The sequence below is a fragment of the Ornithorhynchus anatinus genome, chromosome 21, assembly GCF_004115215.2.
Source record: "Ornithorhynchus anatinus isolate Pmale09 chromosome 21, mOrnAna1.pri.v4, whole genome shotgun sequence".
NCBI classification, from domain to species: Eukaryota; Metazoa; Chordata; class Mammalia; order Monotremata; family Ornithorhynchidae; genus Ornithorhynchus; species Ornithorhynchus anatinus.
Window position 1 is genome coordinate 6,457,670 of NC_041748.1, and position 14,643 is coordinate 6,472,312.

Below are 14,643 nucleotides of genomic sequence, written 5' to 3' on the forward strand. Positions count from 1 at the left end.
AGACTGTGAGCCTCATGTGGGACCTGGACTGTGTCCAACCCGATTAACTTGGTATCTACCTCAGAATTAAGAACAGTGCTTGGTACAGAGTAGGGATTTAACAAGTACCATAATGGTTTATTAGTATTATCATGGACAAGTGATTCTCAGTGGATCACGGGAGGGAAAGTTGGGCATTCAAGGCAAGCAACCAAGGACAGAATTCCTCCAAGGGCTGTGGAACAAGCCATCCCAGGGCCCTAGGAGAGGCTGAGGGCCAGGACTGGAGAGAGGGCAAGGGTGGTCCCCCTCAGGGTCCACTGTACAGACCCGCCATACTACTCTCCCTCCCTTCGGCATGGCCTACGCTTGTGGTCCGGATCCCTGAGCATTTTGGCGCTCATCCTTCCTCACCCCAACCCTCTCCCCCGCCCCATTCCTTTCATCCTTCCCAGCACCACCCCTCCCCACCTTGTACGGGCCCCCTTCGACTCACTACCATCCAAACCCTCTCCACCTATTTTCGCCGTTGCTTCTCCCCAAACCCCCCACCCACAGCCTCAACCAAGTGTGGCCTGTAGAACCCCCGCTCCATCTTGGGGAATCTTCCCTTCATCCCTGGCCTGTTCCTGACCCAGGCACTCCTCCTCGCCATCACTGAAACCTGGCTCTCTTCAGAGGACATGGTCTCCAGATAGGGTCTGATCTTCTCCCACTCCCCAGACCCATTGGGAAAGGAGGAGGTGTCGGCTTCCTTCTTTCATTCATTCAGTAGTATTGATTGAGCACTTAATATGTGCAGAGCACTGTACTAAACGGTTGGAATGTACAATTGGGCAACAATTATGCCCCAGTGCCATTTTCGCACCACTCTACTTCCCCCATTCCTTTTTTTTCCTTCCTTCAAAGCTCGTATCATCCGCCTCTACCACCCACTCCAGATTCTAGGAACGGTCATCAACCGCCCCCCGGGTCCCACCTCCAACTTTTTTAACCATTTTGATCCCTTTCTCGCATTCCTTCTCTCTTCCTCCATCCCTACTTTAATCCTTGGGGACTTCATTATCCCCACATGATGACCCTTCCACTGATCTCTTTCTATCACTCCTCAACTCCACTGGCCTCCTGCTCCGCCCCACCTCACCCACTCATCGACTTGGACACACACTTACCTCATCATCTCTAGTCACTGCACAATCTCTACCCTCACCAACTCTGAAATTCCTCTATCTGATCGCAACCTCACCTGCCTTCTCTCCTATGCACCTCCTACCCATAATTTTTGCTGTTCCTCCACAGAGACCTCCGATCTTTTGACCCCATCCAATTTTCTCAGCTTATCGTGCACCATTTATCCTCCACACCCAAACTACCTTCCCTTGATAACCAAATTGACTCACTCAACAGCCCCCCTCTACTGAACTCAATTCACTCGCCCCACTCTCCCTTCATCAATATCATACCACTAACCCACAGCCCTGAGTCACCTCCACAGTCCTCCTCCTTCGCTCTCGTATACGAGCTGCAGAACGCTGTTAGCGGAAATCTAGACAGCAGGCTGACTTTGTCCACTTCGAGTTTATTTTTGCGTGCTATAACTCTGCCCTCTCCTCTGCCTGGCAAAATTATTTCTCCATCCTCACTGATGTCCGTGCTGCTATAACTCTGCCCTCTCCTCTGCCTGGCAAAATTATTTCTCCATCCTCTCTGATGCCCATAGCCTTTGCTAGTTGTTCCAGGCATTTAACTCCCTCCTTAAACGCCCTGTCCCCCCACCTCCCCTTAATCCTCTACTCCATCTGATCCTCCTTGACCTCTCAGTTGCCTTCAACACTTCAACAACCCCCATCTCCTGGAAACTTTATCCAACCTTGGCTTCACAGACATTGTCCTCTCCTGGTTCTCCTCCTATCTCTCTTGCAGCTCTTTCTCGGTCTCTTTCATGGGCTTCTTCTCTGCTTTCCACACCCTAACTGTGGGGTTCCTTCAAATTCAGTTCTGAGTTCCCTTCTATTCTCCATCTACACCCACTCCTTTGGAGAACTCATTTGCTTACATGGTTTGAACTATTACCTCTATGCCGATGATACCCAAATCTACATCTCCAGACCTGACCCTGATTTCTCTCCATCTCTGCTGTCTCGCATTTCCTCCTGCCTTCAGGACATCTCTACTTGGATGTCCTCCGGTCACTTCAAACTTGACTCCGTCAAGTCAAAAGTGACTCCGGTCACTTCAAATATCTAAAACAGTAATTCATATCTCCCCACACAAACCCTGTCCTCCCCCTGACTTTCCCATCACTGTAGATGGCACCACCATCCTTCCTGTCTCACAAGCCTGTAACCTTGGTGTTATCCTTGACTCCTGTCTCTCATTTACAGCACATATTCAATCGATCACTAAATCTGGTCAGTCCAACCTTCACGACACCGCTAAAATCCACCCTTTCTCCTCCATCCAAACTGTTACCGTGTTAATTCAATTGCGTTTATAGAATGTTTATTGTGCGCTGAGTACTGTACTAGGCACTTACCAGCCACTTAACCTATCCCTCCTTGATTACTCTATCAGCCCTTGCTGACCTTCCAGTGTCCTGTCTGTCCCCACTCCAGACCACACTTCATTCTGCTGTCCGGATCTTTTTTCTACAAAAATGTTCAAGGCATTTTTGACTACTCCTCAAGAACCTCCAGGGGTTATCCATCCATCTCCGCATCAAACAGAAACTCTTCACCGTTGGTGTCGAGGAGTGCTCCACCACCTTGACCCCTCCTACCCTACCTCGCTCTTCTCTTACTACAGTCCAACCCGTGCACTCTGTTCCTCTAAACTTCTCACTGTACCTCGATCACACTATCTTGCCGCCGACCTCTCGCCCATCTCCTGCCTCTGGCCTGGAATGCCCTTCCTCCCTCACTTCATAGCCTTATTGAAGGCACATCTCCAAGAGGCCTTCTCTGACTAAGCCCTCTTTTTCTTTTCTTCAACAACCTTCTGCATCACCCTGACTGGCTCCCTTTATTCATCCCCCTCCCAGCTCACAGCATTTATGTATTTATCTGTCATTTATTTATTTATATTAATGTCTGCCGCCCCATCTAGACTGTAAGCTTGCTGTGGGCAGGAAATCTGTTTGTTACATTCTTATATTGTGTTCTCCCTAGTACTTAGTACAGTGCTCTGCATCCAGTAAGCACTCAATAAATACAATTAACTGACTGACATACATATCCTTCTAGTTTGTTGCTTCCCCATCATGAAATTGACTTTAGAGCCTGTCTCCCCCACTAAACTATAAGCTCCTTGAAAGCAGGGATCAGTTTACCTACTCTTCTGGACTCTTCTAGAGAAGGAGCATGATCTGGTGGAAAGAACAAGGGCCTGCGAGTCAGAGGACCTGGGTTCTAATTCTGGCTCTGCCACTTGTCTGCTGCGTGACTATGGGCAAGCCACTTCCCTTCTCTGAGCCTTAGTTTCCTCATCTGTAAAATGGCTATTAAATCCCACTCCCTTCTACTTGGACTGTGAGCCCCGCGTGGGAGAGGGGCTGTGTCCAACCTGATTATCTTGTTCGAACCCCTTCTTTCCTGGAAAGATTATCTAACCTTGGCTTCTCTTACACTGTCCTCTCCTGGATCTCTTCCTTTCCCTCTGGTTACTCATTCTCTGTCTCTTTCACGGGCTTCTCCTCTGCCTTCCACCCCCTAATTGTGGGGGTCCCTCAAGATTCAGTTTTTGGGTTTCTTCTATTTTCCATCTCCACCCACTCCCTTGGAGAACTCATTAGCTCACAAGGCTTCAACTAACATCTCTATGAAGATGATTCCTAAATCTACCCCTCCAGCCCTGGCCTTTCTCCTTCTCTGCAGTCTTACATTTCCTCCTGCCTCAGAACACCTCAATGTGGACATGCTGCCAATACATCAAACTTAAGACATTAAAACAGAGCTCGTTAACACAGTAAGCACTTACTAATTACCATAAATTCCAGACCTACTAATAGCTGTGATTACTATGACTATTAGCACTATCTACCCTGTTGACCTTTATCAGGATTGTGAATTTATTCTTGGGGCTGAAGAGAAAATGCAGACTGTTGCTTCATGGTCAAGTTCTGAGTCCATTCTCGCCATCTGCCCCAGAAAGCCCAGTGGAACCAGGAACCCATTGCAGGAAATGAAAGGGGAAAGAGAGAGGCAGGGGGAGGAGAAAGAGAGAGGAGAGAGATCGAGAGGAGAGAAAGAGAGAGGAGAGAATGAGACGGAAGAGAAAGAGAAGAGAAAGAAACGAATAGGAGAAAGAGAGAAGAAAGAGAAAGAGAGGAGAAAGAGATGGGAGAAAGAGAGGAGAGACAGGAAAGGGAAGGAGAGAAAGGAGAGAGAAAGAGTAAGAGAAAGAAGAGGGAGAAAGAGAAAGAGAGAGAGGGAGGAAGAACATGTGTGTGTTTTGCCACTTCGGCTCTACTCAGGCCTGGGAGAGAACTGGGTTTTGCTCTCCTGATCTGGAAATGCCTGATAAAGGATTTGCCGATGTGAGCGGCCTCTTGTCCAGCCCAGCGATAGCCAGGGGCTGCAGAGGAAGTGCCGCAGTCCTAGGGTTGGTCAGGAAGTTGAAGAAACAGATGTTACATTGCCAAACCCAACATTTGCAAGCATCAGTGCCCACCCCACCACTTCCATCAAACGCTTCACAGGGTGGGGGTCGGGGGGAGAACCAGTCCCTTCTCCTGCCTGGAACCTCGAAGGAGGAGGCTCAAATCCCACTCAGCTCAGCCTCTGCAGCCAGAGCTGAGAAGATGTGGCTTTGGTGTAGGTTCCCAACTGGGAAGATGGAGGAATGGAGAAGCAGCAAGGCTTCGGGGAAAGAGCACGGGGCTGGGAGTAGGAGGACCTGGGTTCTAATCCCACCTCTGCCACTAGTTTGCCCTGTGATTTTAGTTAAGTCACTCCACTGGAGTGACAGTCTACCCTCTAGACTGTGAGCTTGTTGTGGGCAGGGAATGTGGTTATTGTCGTACAGTACTCTCCCAAGTGCTTAGAACAGTGCTCTGCACACGATAAGAACTCAATAAATGCGATTGAATGAATGAACTTAACATGGCCTAGTGGAAAGAGCATGGACCTGGGTCCAAATCCCAGCTCCACCAGTTGTTTGCTGTGTGACCTTCTCTCTGGCTCAGCGTCCTCATCTGTAAAATGGGGATTCAATATCTGCTCAATTTATTTGCTCCTATTTAGACTGTGAGCCCGATGTGGGACAGGAACTGTGTCCCACCCGATCACCTTTTAGCTACGCCAGTGCTTAGAATAATACCGGACATATAGTAAGAGCTGAAAAAATACCTTAATTATAATTATTATTCTCAGTACTTGTTTCCTCATCTGTAAATTGGGGATTCAATACCTTCTCCACCTCCTACTGAGAACGTGATCCTCATACAGGACGGGGACTGTGTTCGATCAATTGGCATCTAACCCAGTGCTTAAAAATGGGGACACATAGAAAGAGCTTATACCTTAAAAATAATTATTACTAGTAGTCTCAGTACTTCAGTTTCCTCATCTGTAAAATGGGGATTTACTACCTGCTCTACCTCCCACTTGGACATGTGAGCCCTGAGCTGGACAGAGAATGTATCCGACCTGATTAACTTGTATCTACCACAGAGTTTAGAAGAGTGTTTTGGCACAATAGTACCTACTTAACAAATAGCACAATTACTATTAACTGCACCACTTACCACCTGACTGGCGGGCCTTCCGCTACGCCCTGCCGTTTCGCCTTCCAGGCTGCCGGCCCTCAAAACCCTCTGGCCTGTGGAGAATCCCAGACGTCGACCCCCGGCCCACGTCCTCCCGCGGTCCTGGAATGCCCTGCCTCCTCACTGCCACCAAACTACCTCTCTTCCCCTCTTTAAAACCCTTCTTAGAGCTCACCTCCTCCAGGAGGCCTTCCCAGACTGAGCTCCCCCTTTTCCCTCTGCTCCCCTCTACGCCCCCTTCACCTCTCCTCAGCTAAGCCCCCTTTTCCACCCCTTTCCCTCTGCTCCTCCCCTTCTTCTCCCGTCCCCTCAGCACTCTGCTCATTTGTATATATTATTTATTACCCTATTTATTTTCTTAACGAGGTGTCCATCCCCTTCATTCTATTTATCTTGATGATGTTCTCTTGTTTTTGTTTGGCTCTGCCGTCTGTCTCCCCCAGTTGGACTGTGAGCCCATCACTGGGCAGGGCTTCTCTCTATCTGTTGCCGAATTGTACATTCCAAGCGCTTAGTACAGTGCTCTGCACATAGTAAGTGCTCAATAAATACTACTGAATGAACTTACTCCTTGATCCGCCCCACCACAAATAACCATGACGACCTGGCAAATCCCAGCTTGTTCAGCAAGTCAGAAAGTTGGGAAGCAGCTGGTGTAATGGATAGAGCATGGGCCCGGGATTCAGAAGGTCATAGGTTCTAATCCTGGCTCTGCCACTTGACTGGTGTGGGACCTTGGGCAAGTCACTTCATTTCTCTGGGGCTCAGTTCCCTCATCTGTAAAATGGGGATTGAGACTGTGAGCCCCACATGGGAGAGGGACTGTGTTCAACTCAATCTACTTGTATCTACCACAGCACTTAGTATAGTACCTGGCACACAGTAAGACAAATACCATTATAATTATTATTAAGTTGGAGGGTTCTCCCTCAGACTGATCTGCCTCCACTCCCTCTTCTCCTCCTCCTCACCTCTCTCCAACTTCTCCCTACCTGGTGGGTCCTAGGGCAGGAGTAATAATAATAATTGTGGTATTTGTTAAGTGCTTACTATGTGCCAGAAACTGTACTAAGCTCTGGGGTGGACACAGTCCCTGTCCCACATGAGGCTCACAGTCTTATTCTCCATTTTACAGATGTGAGGGAACTGAGGCCCAGAGAAGTGAGTGAATTACCCAAAGCCACACAGCAGACAAGTGGCAGAGGTGGGATTAGAACCCATGACCTTCTGACTCCCAGCCCTGTGCTCTATCCACTCTCGCTGATTCCCTGGGCTGTTCCTCCACCCGCGTCTCTGGCCTCCAGGCCAAGACGGAATGTGGCCGCTGCCTCCAAGCTGGGAGGGAACTCTTCCCCAGGCTGGGCTGAGGGAGAGTCCATTCCTCTTCCTCACCATCGTCCACCTGGAGCTCTTCCCTCCCCACTGGCACAGGCAGGAAACTGCCAAGGCCCTTATGGCCCAGATACCGCCCTTCCTGCTACCCACCAGAGCTTGGAGTACGGGGATCAATGGGAAGGGGCACAGATGAGCAGACAGGGAGTTAAAGGGGAGCTCCTAAAACGCCAGCTTCCCCTCTCACAACTAAGGCAGGCTGTTTGCACCTCAGCAGCCAAGGGAGACAGGCATTTACCCCGGGGACTTTTAGGGTTGCCCGAGCAAGCAGACCCCACGGCAAGGAGCATGAAGTTGGCTGCTTGGGGCATCTTGGCGTCTTCTACTTCTGAACCACAACCCACAACCACAAGCTGCTATCTTAGGTTCCAACTGACTGGAAGAGCGAGGGCAGAAGCCAGCAAGTAAATGACACGTTCCAGGCACCAAAAATACAGGGAAGACATTTCGGCTTCAGGGTGGGGGGCCACTCCTGGATGCGCCCGGAGGGAGGCTGGAATCTGGAGAGGGGTTGGGCGTGGCAAACGATTATGACCTGGGCGGAGGCTGTCCAGGAAGCGCCCCTCTCGGTGCCCAAGCAGCCCTTCTTCGGGGTGGCAAAGGGCACGATGCAGCTCTTGGGCTCAGCCTCCTGCCTGTTTGCAGTTCCGGGGGGGGTGACACCCTACTCAGCCCTGGAACACCCCACTCCCCCACTCCCGTAGGCCCTAGAGGACACTGAGGGCCAGACCCGCCCCGATCGCCCCAACAGGAAGCAGAAAACCCCCTCTCACCTGATCGATTTCCATGAGCTTGGGGTAGGCGCCCGGCCATTCTATGGCCACCTTCACGATGTCGGCCGGAGGAGGCATGGTGGGGGGTCGGCGAGTCCGGAACCGGAGGGGGGCCCCGGGCCGACCAGGAGCGGGAGGCGTCCCCCTAGCGAGGAATGAGCGGCACGGAGAGATCACTCAACGCGGGCCCAGAATGAGTCCAACATCACTTCCTGTTTCCACACGCAGTCTAGGTCCTCGGGCCGGAAGGCACCTCGGCCAGCCTTTCGGCTCCTGCAGGAAAAGGAGGCCGTTGGGGCCCAGGCATCCGGCGAATGAGTGGGCCAGGGGTGGGGGGTGGAATGGTGGAGGGATGCCCCGGCCTTCCCGTCTGCTTCCCGTCCAACCGGGGTCCGGAGTGAGGCGGCCCAAAGCCTCCTCAGCGCCCCAGCCCGCTCCCTTCACCGGGGCAGGAAGTCGGGGCCAGGAAGCGGCATTCCTCTCAACTAGAAGACCGTTCTCTGTGTTCACAAATAGATCTTTGCACTATAGCAACCAGGGTGTCAGGAAGAAGGTAGAAAACCTCAGTATTTTACACACACACACACACACACACACACACACATCGTTACACCCAAGGGGCTTCTTATACCCATTTTCCAAGGGGTGAGGGAAATTCAGACTTATTGGGCAAGTCATTCAACAGTAGACCTGGAGTTTTCTCCCACATGGAAAAATCATCTCTATCCACCCGCTCACATACTAGACATTTCTGCCTCTCCTCCTCCCGGCCCCCGACTCTCTACCGGATCGAAATCCAACATCTGCATACTGGCCCCCGCTCACCCAGCAGTAGGAATGGACCGTCCCCTGCCAGCCAGAGAGGGTTTTGAGGCGAGCATGGAGACAGGTGTCCTAGAGAAAACGGCTCCTTTGTAGTCAGCAGTGGCTACCACCACAGGACTTTTCATGCAGCATGCTAAAAGCCAGCTCTGCCCGACCAAAGAAGAGAATGAGGAGAGGCTCTGAGCCTAGGAAAGTCAGAGCAGTAGCTTCAGGCCCACTCTGCCCTCTGGAAAGCCCAGCCCCGCTACACATTCAGAGCACTAGGCTGAGGGTCCCCTCATCTGGATTCCAGGGTCTCTGCTGTAAGCGAGGACTTTGGACTTCCAGGGGGCTGCAGAGAAGTGGCCCTCGATTTCTCCGTGGACACTTGCTGCACCGAAAGCAGGGAAAACCTGCTGGACTTCTTGGAAGAATGGACTTCTTGGAAGAATTGTCTTCCGTACACAAGGCTGCAAGGGCATTATTTCATTCTGAACCCCTCTGGAGGCATGAGGCTATCAGCTGTCACGAAAGACTACAGTTCAACCGGACACTGGAGAAAGGGCGGACCTAGAAAATTCAACTCCTCTAGGTCTATCCTAAAAAAAAAAAGTTCAGTGGACCCCACTGTTCCATAATAACAGTTAAAGGTTGTTTTAGTGTTTTAGTGATATTTGTTAAGCGCATACTCTGTGCCAGGCACTGTACTGAGTACTGGGGTAGATTCGAGATAATCAGTTAGGACACAGTCCCTGTTCCACATGGGACTCGCAGGCTAAGTCAGAGGGAAAACAGGTATTGAATCCCCATTTTAAATATGAGAAAATTGAAGTACAGAAGTTAAGTGCCCAAAATCACACAACAAGCAAGTGGTGGGGTTGGGATTAGAACACAGGTCTTCTGACTCCCAGGCCCGGGCTCTTTCCACTAGGCCATGCTGTTTCTGCATGGTCTAGTGGCTAGAGCACGGGCCTGGGAGTCAGAAGGTCATGGGTTCTAATCCCATCTCTGCCACTTCTCTGCTCTGTGATCTCAGGCAAGTCACTTCACTTCTCTATGCCTCAGTTACCTCATCTATCAAATGGGCACTGTGAGTCCTGTGCAGGACAGGGACTGTGTCCAACACAATTTGCTTGTATCCACCCCAGTGGTTAGTACAGTGCCTGTCACATAGTAAGCACTTAACAAAAACCATAATTATCATTATTAGTTATTATCCAATTATCACCTCACCTTCCTCCTCCCGTTCCCTTCCAGATTCTTTGAATGGGGTGTATATACTCCCTCCACTCCTTCACCTCCAACTCCCTCCTTGACCCTCTATAATCCATTTTCCACCCTCTTCACTCCACTGAGACTGCTCTCTCTAAGATCAACAGTGACCTCCTTCTTGTCAGATCTAATGACCACAATGCCCCCAATCCTCCTTGACACTCCCAACGCTGTGAACTACCCTCTTCCTTTGGAAACGTTAAATACCCTTTGTTTCATTGGCACATTCCTCTCATTTCTCCTCCTACCTCTCTGGCTGATCAATCGATCAATGAATCAATCAATGGTACTTACTGGGGGCTGACTGTGTGCAGAGGACTCTACTAAGCATTTGTCGAGACTACAATACAACAGAACTGGTAGGCACTTTCTCTGCCCATAGGGAGCTTATTGTCCAGATGGGGAGAAAGGCATTGATATAAATAAATCATGGATATGTACATAAGGGCTTGGGCTGGAGGTGAGGTGAATACCAAGCAGTCAAAGGTCACAGATCCAAGTGCATAGATAATGCAGTAAAGGAGAGGGAGTTGGAGAAAAAGGGCTTAATCAGAGAGGGCCTCTTGGAGGTGATGTGACCTCAATAAGGCTTTGAAGATGGAGAGAGAGTTGGTCTGGCACTTAGTACAGTGGTCTGCACAAAGTAAGTGCTCAGTAAATACGATCGAATGAATGAATAGAGGAGGAGGGAGGACATGGGAAAGGGGTCGGCAGCGAGATCATAATTATGGTATTTGTATAGACAAGATCGGGGCACAGGGAGCAAGGAGTTGCTAGACAACTGAAGCGTGAGGGCTCTGGGTTGTACTAGGACATCAGTGATGTAAAGTAGAAGCAGGGTAGAAGCAGCGTGGCTTAGTGGATGGACCCTGGGCCCAGGAGCCAGAAGGACCTGGGTTCTAATTCCGGCTCCATCACGTGTCTGCTTTATGACCTTGGACAAGTCACTTCACTTCTCTCACTGCCTCAGTTCCCTCATCTATAAAATGACCTCTCCCTTCTCTGCAATCTCACACTTCCTCTTGACTTCAAGACACCTCTGTCTGCCCGTCAAATTTAATATGTCCAAAATTGACCTCATCTAACCTCCTGAATCCTGTCCTCCATGTAACTTTTCCATCATAATCAAAACCATCACCTTCCTCCCTGCCTCTTCAGCCTGTAACCTTGACTTCTTCCTTTCTTTCTGCAAGGGTCTCTAATGACCATCCCCTCCTCTCTGAGCCTGAAGAGAAGCCAACTCAGTTCCAAGGACTGGTTTTATTGATGACACGTCTCTTCCAAGAGGCCTTCCCTGACTAAACCCTCTTTTCCTTTTTTTCCAACTCCTTCTGCGTCATCCCGACTTGCTCCCTTTATTCATCTCCTCTCCCAGCCCCACAATACTTATATACATATCTGAAATATATTTATTTCTATTAATATCTGTCTCCCCCTCTAAGCTGCAAGCTCACTGTGGGCAGGGAATGCATCTGTTACATTGTTCTATTGTAATCTCCCAAGCTCTTATTACAGTGCTCTGCACACAGTGAGCACCCAATGAACACATTTGACTGACCGACTGGGCTTTGTAGCCAGTGCCAGGCTCCACCTCATAACTGCTGTGTGACCTTGGGCAAGTCGCTTCATCTCTCTGTGCCTCAGTTACCTGATCTGTAAAATGGGGATTAAGAATGTGAGCACCATATGGGACGACACTGCGCCAACCTGATTAATGTGTATCTACCCCAGTGCTTAGGACAGTGCCAAGCTCTTAGAACGGTGCCTGGAACATAGTAAGTCCCTAACAAATACCACAACACTTAACAAGTACTATTATTATTATTATTGTGAGCAGTGAAGGACTACTAGGACTGTTCCCCCAGGACAGTGATACCACGTGCTATTGCTAATTTTGTGGTTGGGCAATTGTTGTTTCTTCTTGAGTTAGAGCTCTTCTTCTTTCCTCGAGGGTCTCTCCTCCCTCCACCCGTCTCCTAAGGAAGTACTCATCCGGTCTGGCAGCAGAGCTTCCTGCTGCCCCGTCCTCTGTCTGACTCAGAACTGCACATGGATGATTTTAGGTCCAGTTTCTCGCTTTTGGCACCGAGACTCTCCCCGCCGCAGCTCAGAAGCCCGGCGGGGCTTCAGCCCGGCCTGGGTCGAGAGGGTAAAGGATCTGGGGTAATTGAGGGGCGGGGAGAGCTCTGCACCCCCCAGGGAAATGCGACAAGATCGTGCCTGATGATGGTAGCCGTAGGCATGCCTGGCTTAACCTGTGTGTCTCCTTGGATGGTTCATGGCTTTCCCCCAGATAAGAGAGACCGGCAACTGCCCTCCAAAACCAGACATCTGGGGGGGCAGTCCCCCAGAAAGAGAGATTCAGATGACCATCCGTCCACAAAAAGCGGAGATATGGGATGTCACTGATCACCCAACACCACCGGATTGCGAGTGCTCTGGAGAGCGTTGAGGAGCTCACTGTGGATGGGGAATATGTCTGCCTGTTGTTCTATTGTACTCTCCCAAGAGCTTAGTACAGTGCTTTGTACACAGTAATATCTCCATAAATACCAGTGGTCCCTCTCCACTATCAGTCTCTGGCCTTATCTAATAATAATAATGACCGTGGCATTTGTTAAGTGCTTACTGGGTGCCAGGCACTGTCCTACAATTGACTGAATGTATGAACAACATTTAATACAGTGCTCGGCACACAGCAAGCTCTCAATAAATAAAAATTGAATGAAGGAACGAACAGCATGGCTTAGTGGATAGAGTCTGGGCCTGGGAGTCAGAAGGACCTGGGTTCTAATGCCTGCTCCGCCACTTATGGGCTCTGTGCTTGGGCAAGTCACCTCACTTCTCTGTTTCTGAGTTCCTTCATCTGTAAAAATGGGGATTAAGACTGTGAGCTCTATGGAGGACAGGAATTGTATCCAACCTGATTAGCTTGGATCTACCCCAGGGTTTAGTACAGTACCTGGCACGTAGTAAGCGCTTAACAAATGCCATGAGGATTATTATTATCATTATTACAGATGAGGGAACTGAGGACCAGAGAAGCAAAGTGATTTGTCCAAGGTCATGCAACAGACATGTGGCAGAGCAGGGATGAGAACCCATGGCCCTCTGACTACCAGGCCAGGGCTCTATCCATGATGTCATGTTTTCTCCTGGGTCACTGGGGTGGCCACAATGATCCAATAATAGCCCAAAGACGAGGACCCGGGGAGGAGTTCGCTTGGGACAACCCAGCAGGCAGGCACTTATGCTGGGACCAGTCCTGGATCTCCAAGAGGCAGGAGGGAAGAGTCAGGAGCCAAATGGAATTCCATTCAATTCAGTCCTATTTAGTTGATTCAATAGTATTTAGTGAGCGCCTACTGTGAGCAGAGCACTGAATTAAACACTTGGGAGAGTATAGTATAACAGACACATTCCCTGCCTACCTCAAACTGAGAGTTCAGAGGGGAAAGCAGACAATAATAGAAATAAATAAATTACAGATATGTCAGCAAGGCCTAGCAGAGCGAACACGGCCTTGGGAGTCAGAAGGACCTGGGTTCTAATCCTGGTTCCGCCACCTGTCAGCTGTGTGACCTTGGCCCCGTCTCTGCGCCTCAGTTACCTCATCTGTAAAAATGGGGATTAAGACTGTGAGCTTTAGGTGGGACAGGGATTGTGTCCAAACTGATTAGTCTGTATATGCCCCAGTGCTTAGAACAGTTTTTGACACATAGTAAGCACAGCCCGTCAATGGGCAGGGACTGTCTCTATCTGTTGCCGATTTGTACATTCCACGCGCTTAGTACAGTGCTCTGAACATAGTAAGCGCTCAATAAATACTATTGAATGAAAGTTCTCGTTCATTCATTCAATTGCATTTTTTGAGCACTTAGTGTGTGCAAAGCACTGTACTAAGCACTTGGGAGAGTGCAATGCAACCACAAACAGCAAACAACAAACATTGCCTTCCCACAGCGAGCTAAGCGCTCCACGCACAACACCCATGGCTTCTTACTCCTGGGGGCCGCTCCAGGGAAAGAATTCCAAATCATCCTAGGAATTCCATCTCTTCCCACTCCCTCTGTTTGCTGGAACAGAAAGCTTCTGTACCAGGATGAGAGAGAGGCTCTGATTCTCCGAGGGCTGACGGACACCCATGGGCGGTGTTCACTCATCCTTTCCCGCCTAGATTACTGCAGCAGCCTCCTTGCTGAGCTCCCAGTCTCCTGCCTCTCCCCACTCCAGTCCATACTTCACTCTGCTGCCCAGATCATCTTTCTATTAAGACTGGGAGCCCCACGTGGGACAACCTGATTACCTTGTATCTACCCCAGTGCTTAGAATAGAGCTGGGCACATAGTAAGCGCTTACCAAATAGCATCATCATCTTTATTACAGAAAGTCATCTTTCTACAGAAACGTTCAGGACATGCCACTCTCCCCTTCAAAGATTTCCAGTGGTAGCCTACCCACCTCCGTATCAAACAAAAACTCCTCAGCATTGGCTTTAAAGCTCTCCATCTCCTTGCCCCATCCTACCTCACCTCACTTCTCTCTTTCTACAGTCCAGCCTGCACACTTTAATAATGTTGGTATTTGTTAAGCGCTTATTATGTGCAGAGCACTGTTCCAAGCGCTGGGTTTGCTCCTCTGGTGCTAACTTTCTCACTC

The 14,643-nt window shown here is 49.8% G+C and overlaps 1 protein-coding gene across 2 annotated transcripts in view; it reads right to left on the reverse strand.

Annotated features, from left to right (window-relative positions):
• Positions 1-14,643, reverse strand: part of ELMO1 (engulfment and cell motility 1) — a 211,655-nt gene that overhangs the window by 155,497 nt on the left and 41,515 nt on the right. For both annotated transcript variants that reach the window (XM_029048924.1, XM_029048923.1), the window contains one exon: positions 7,909-8,181. In XM_029048924.1, the coding sequence (XP_028904757.1) occupies positions 7,909-7,986 (78 nt within the window). In that variant the 5' untranslated portion in view covers positions 7,987-8,181. The remainder of the gene's footprint in view (positions 1-7,908; positions 8,182-14,643) is intronic.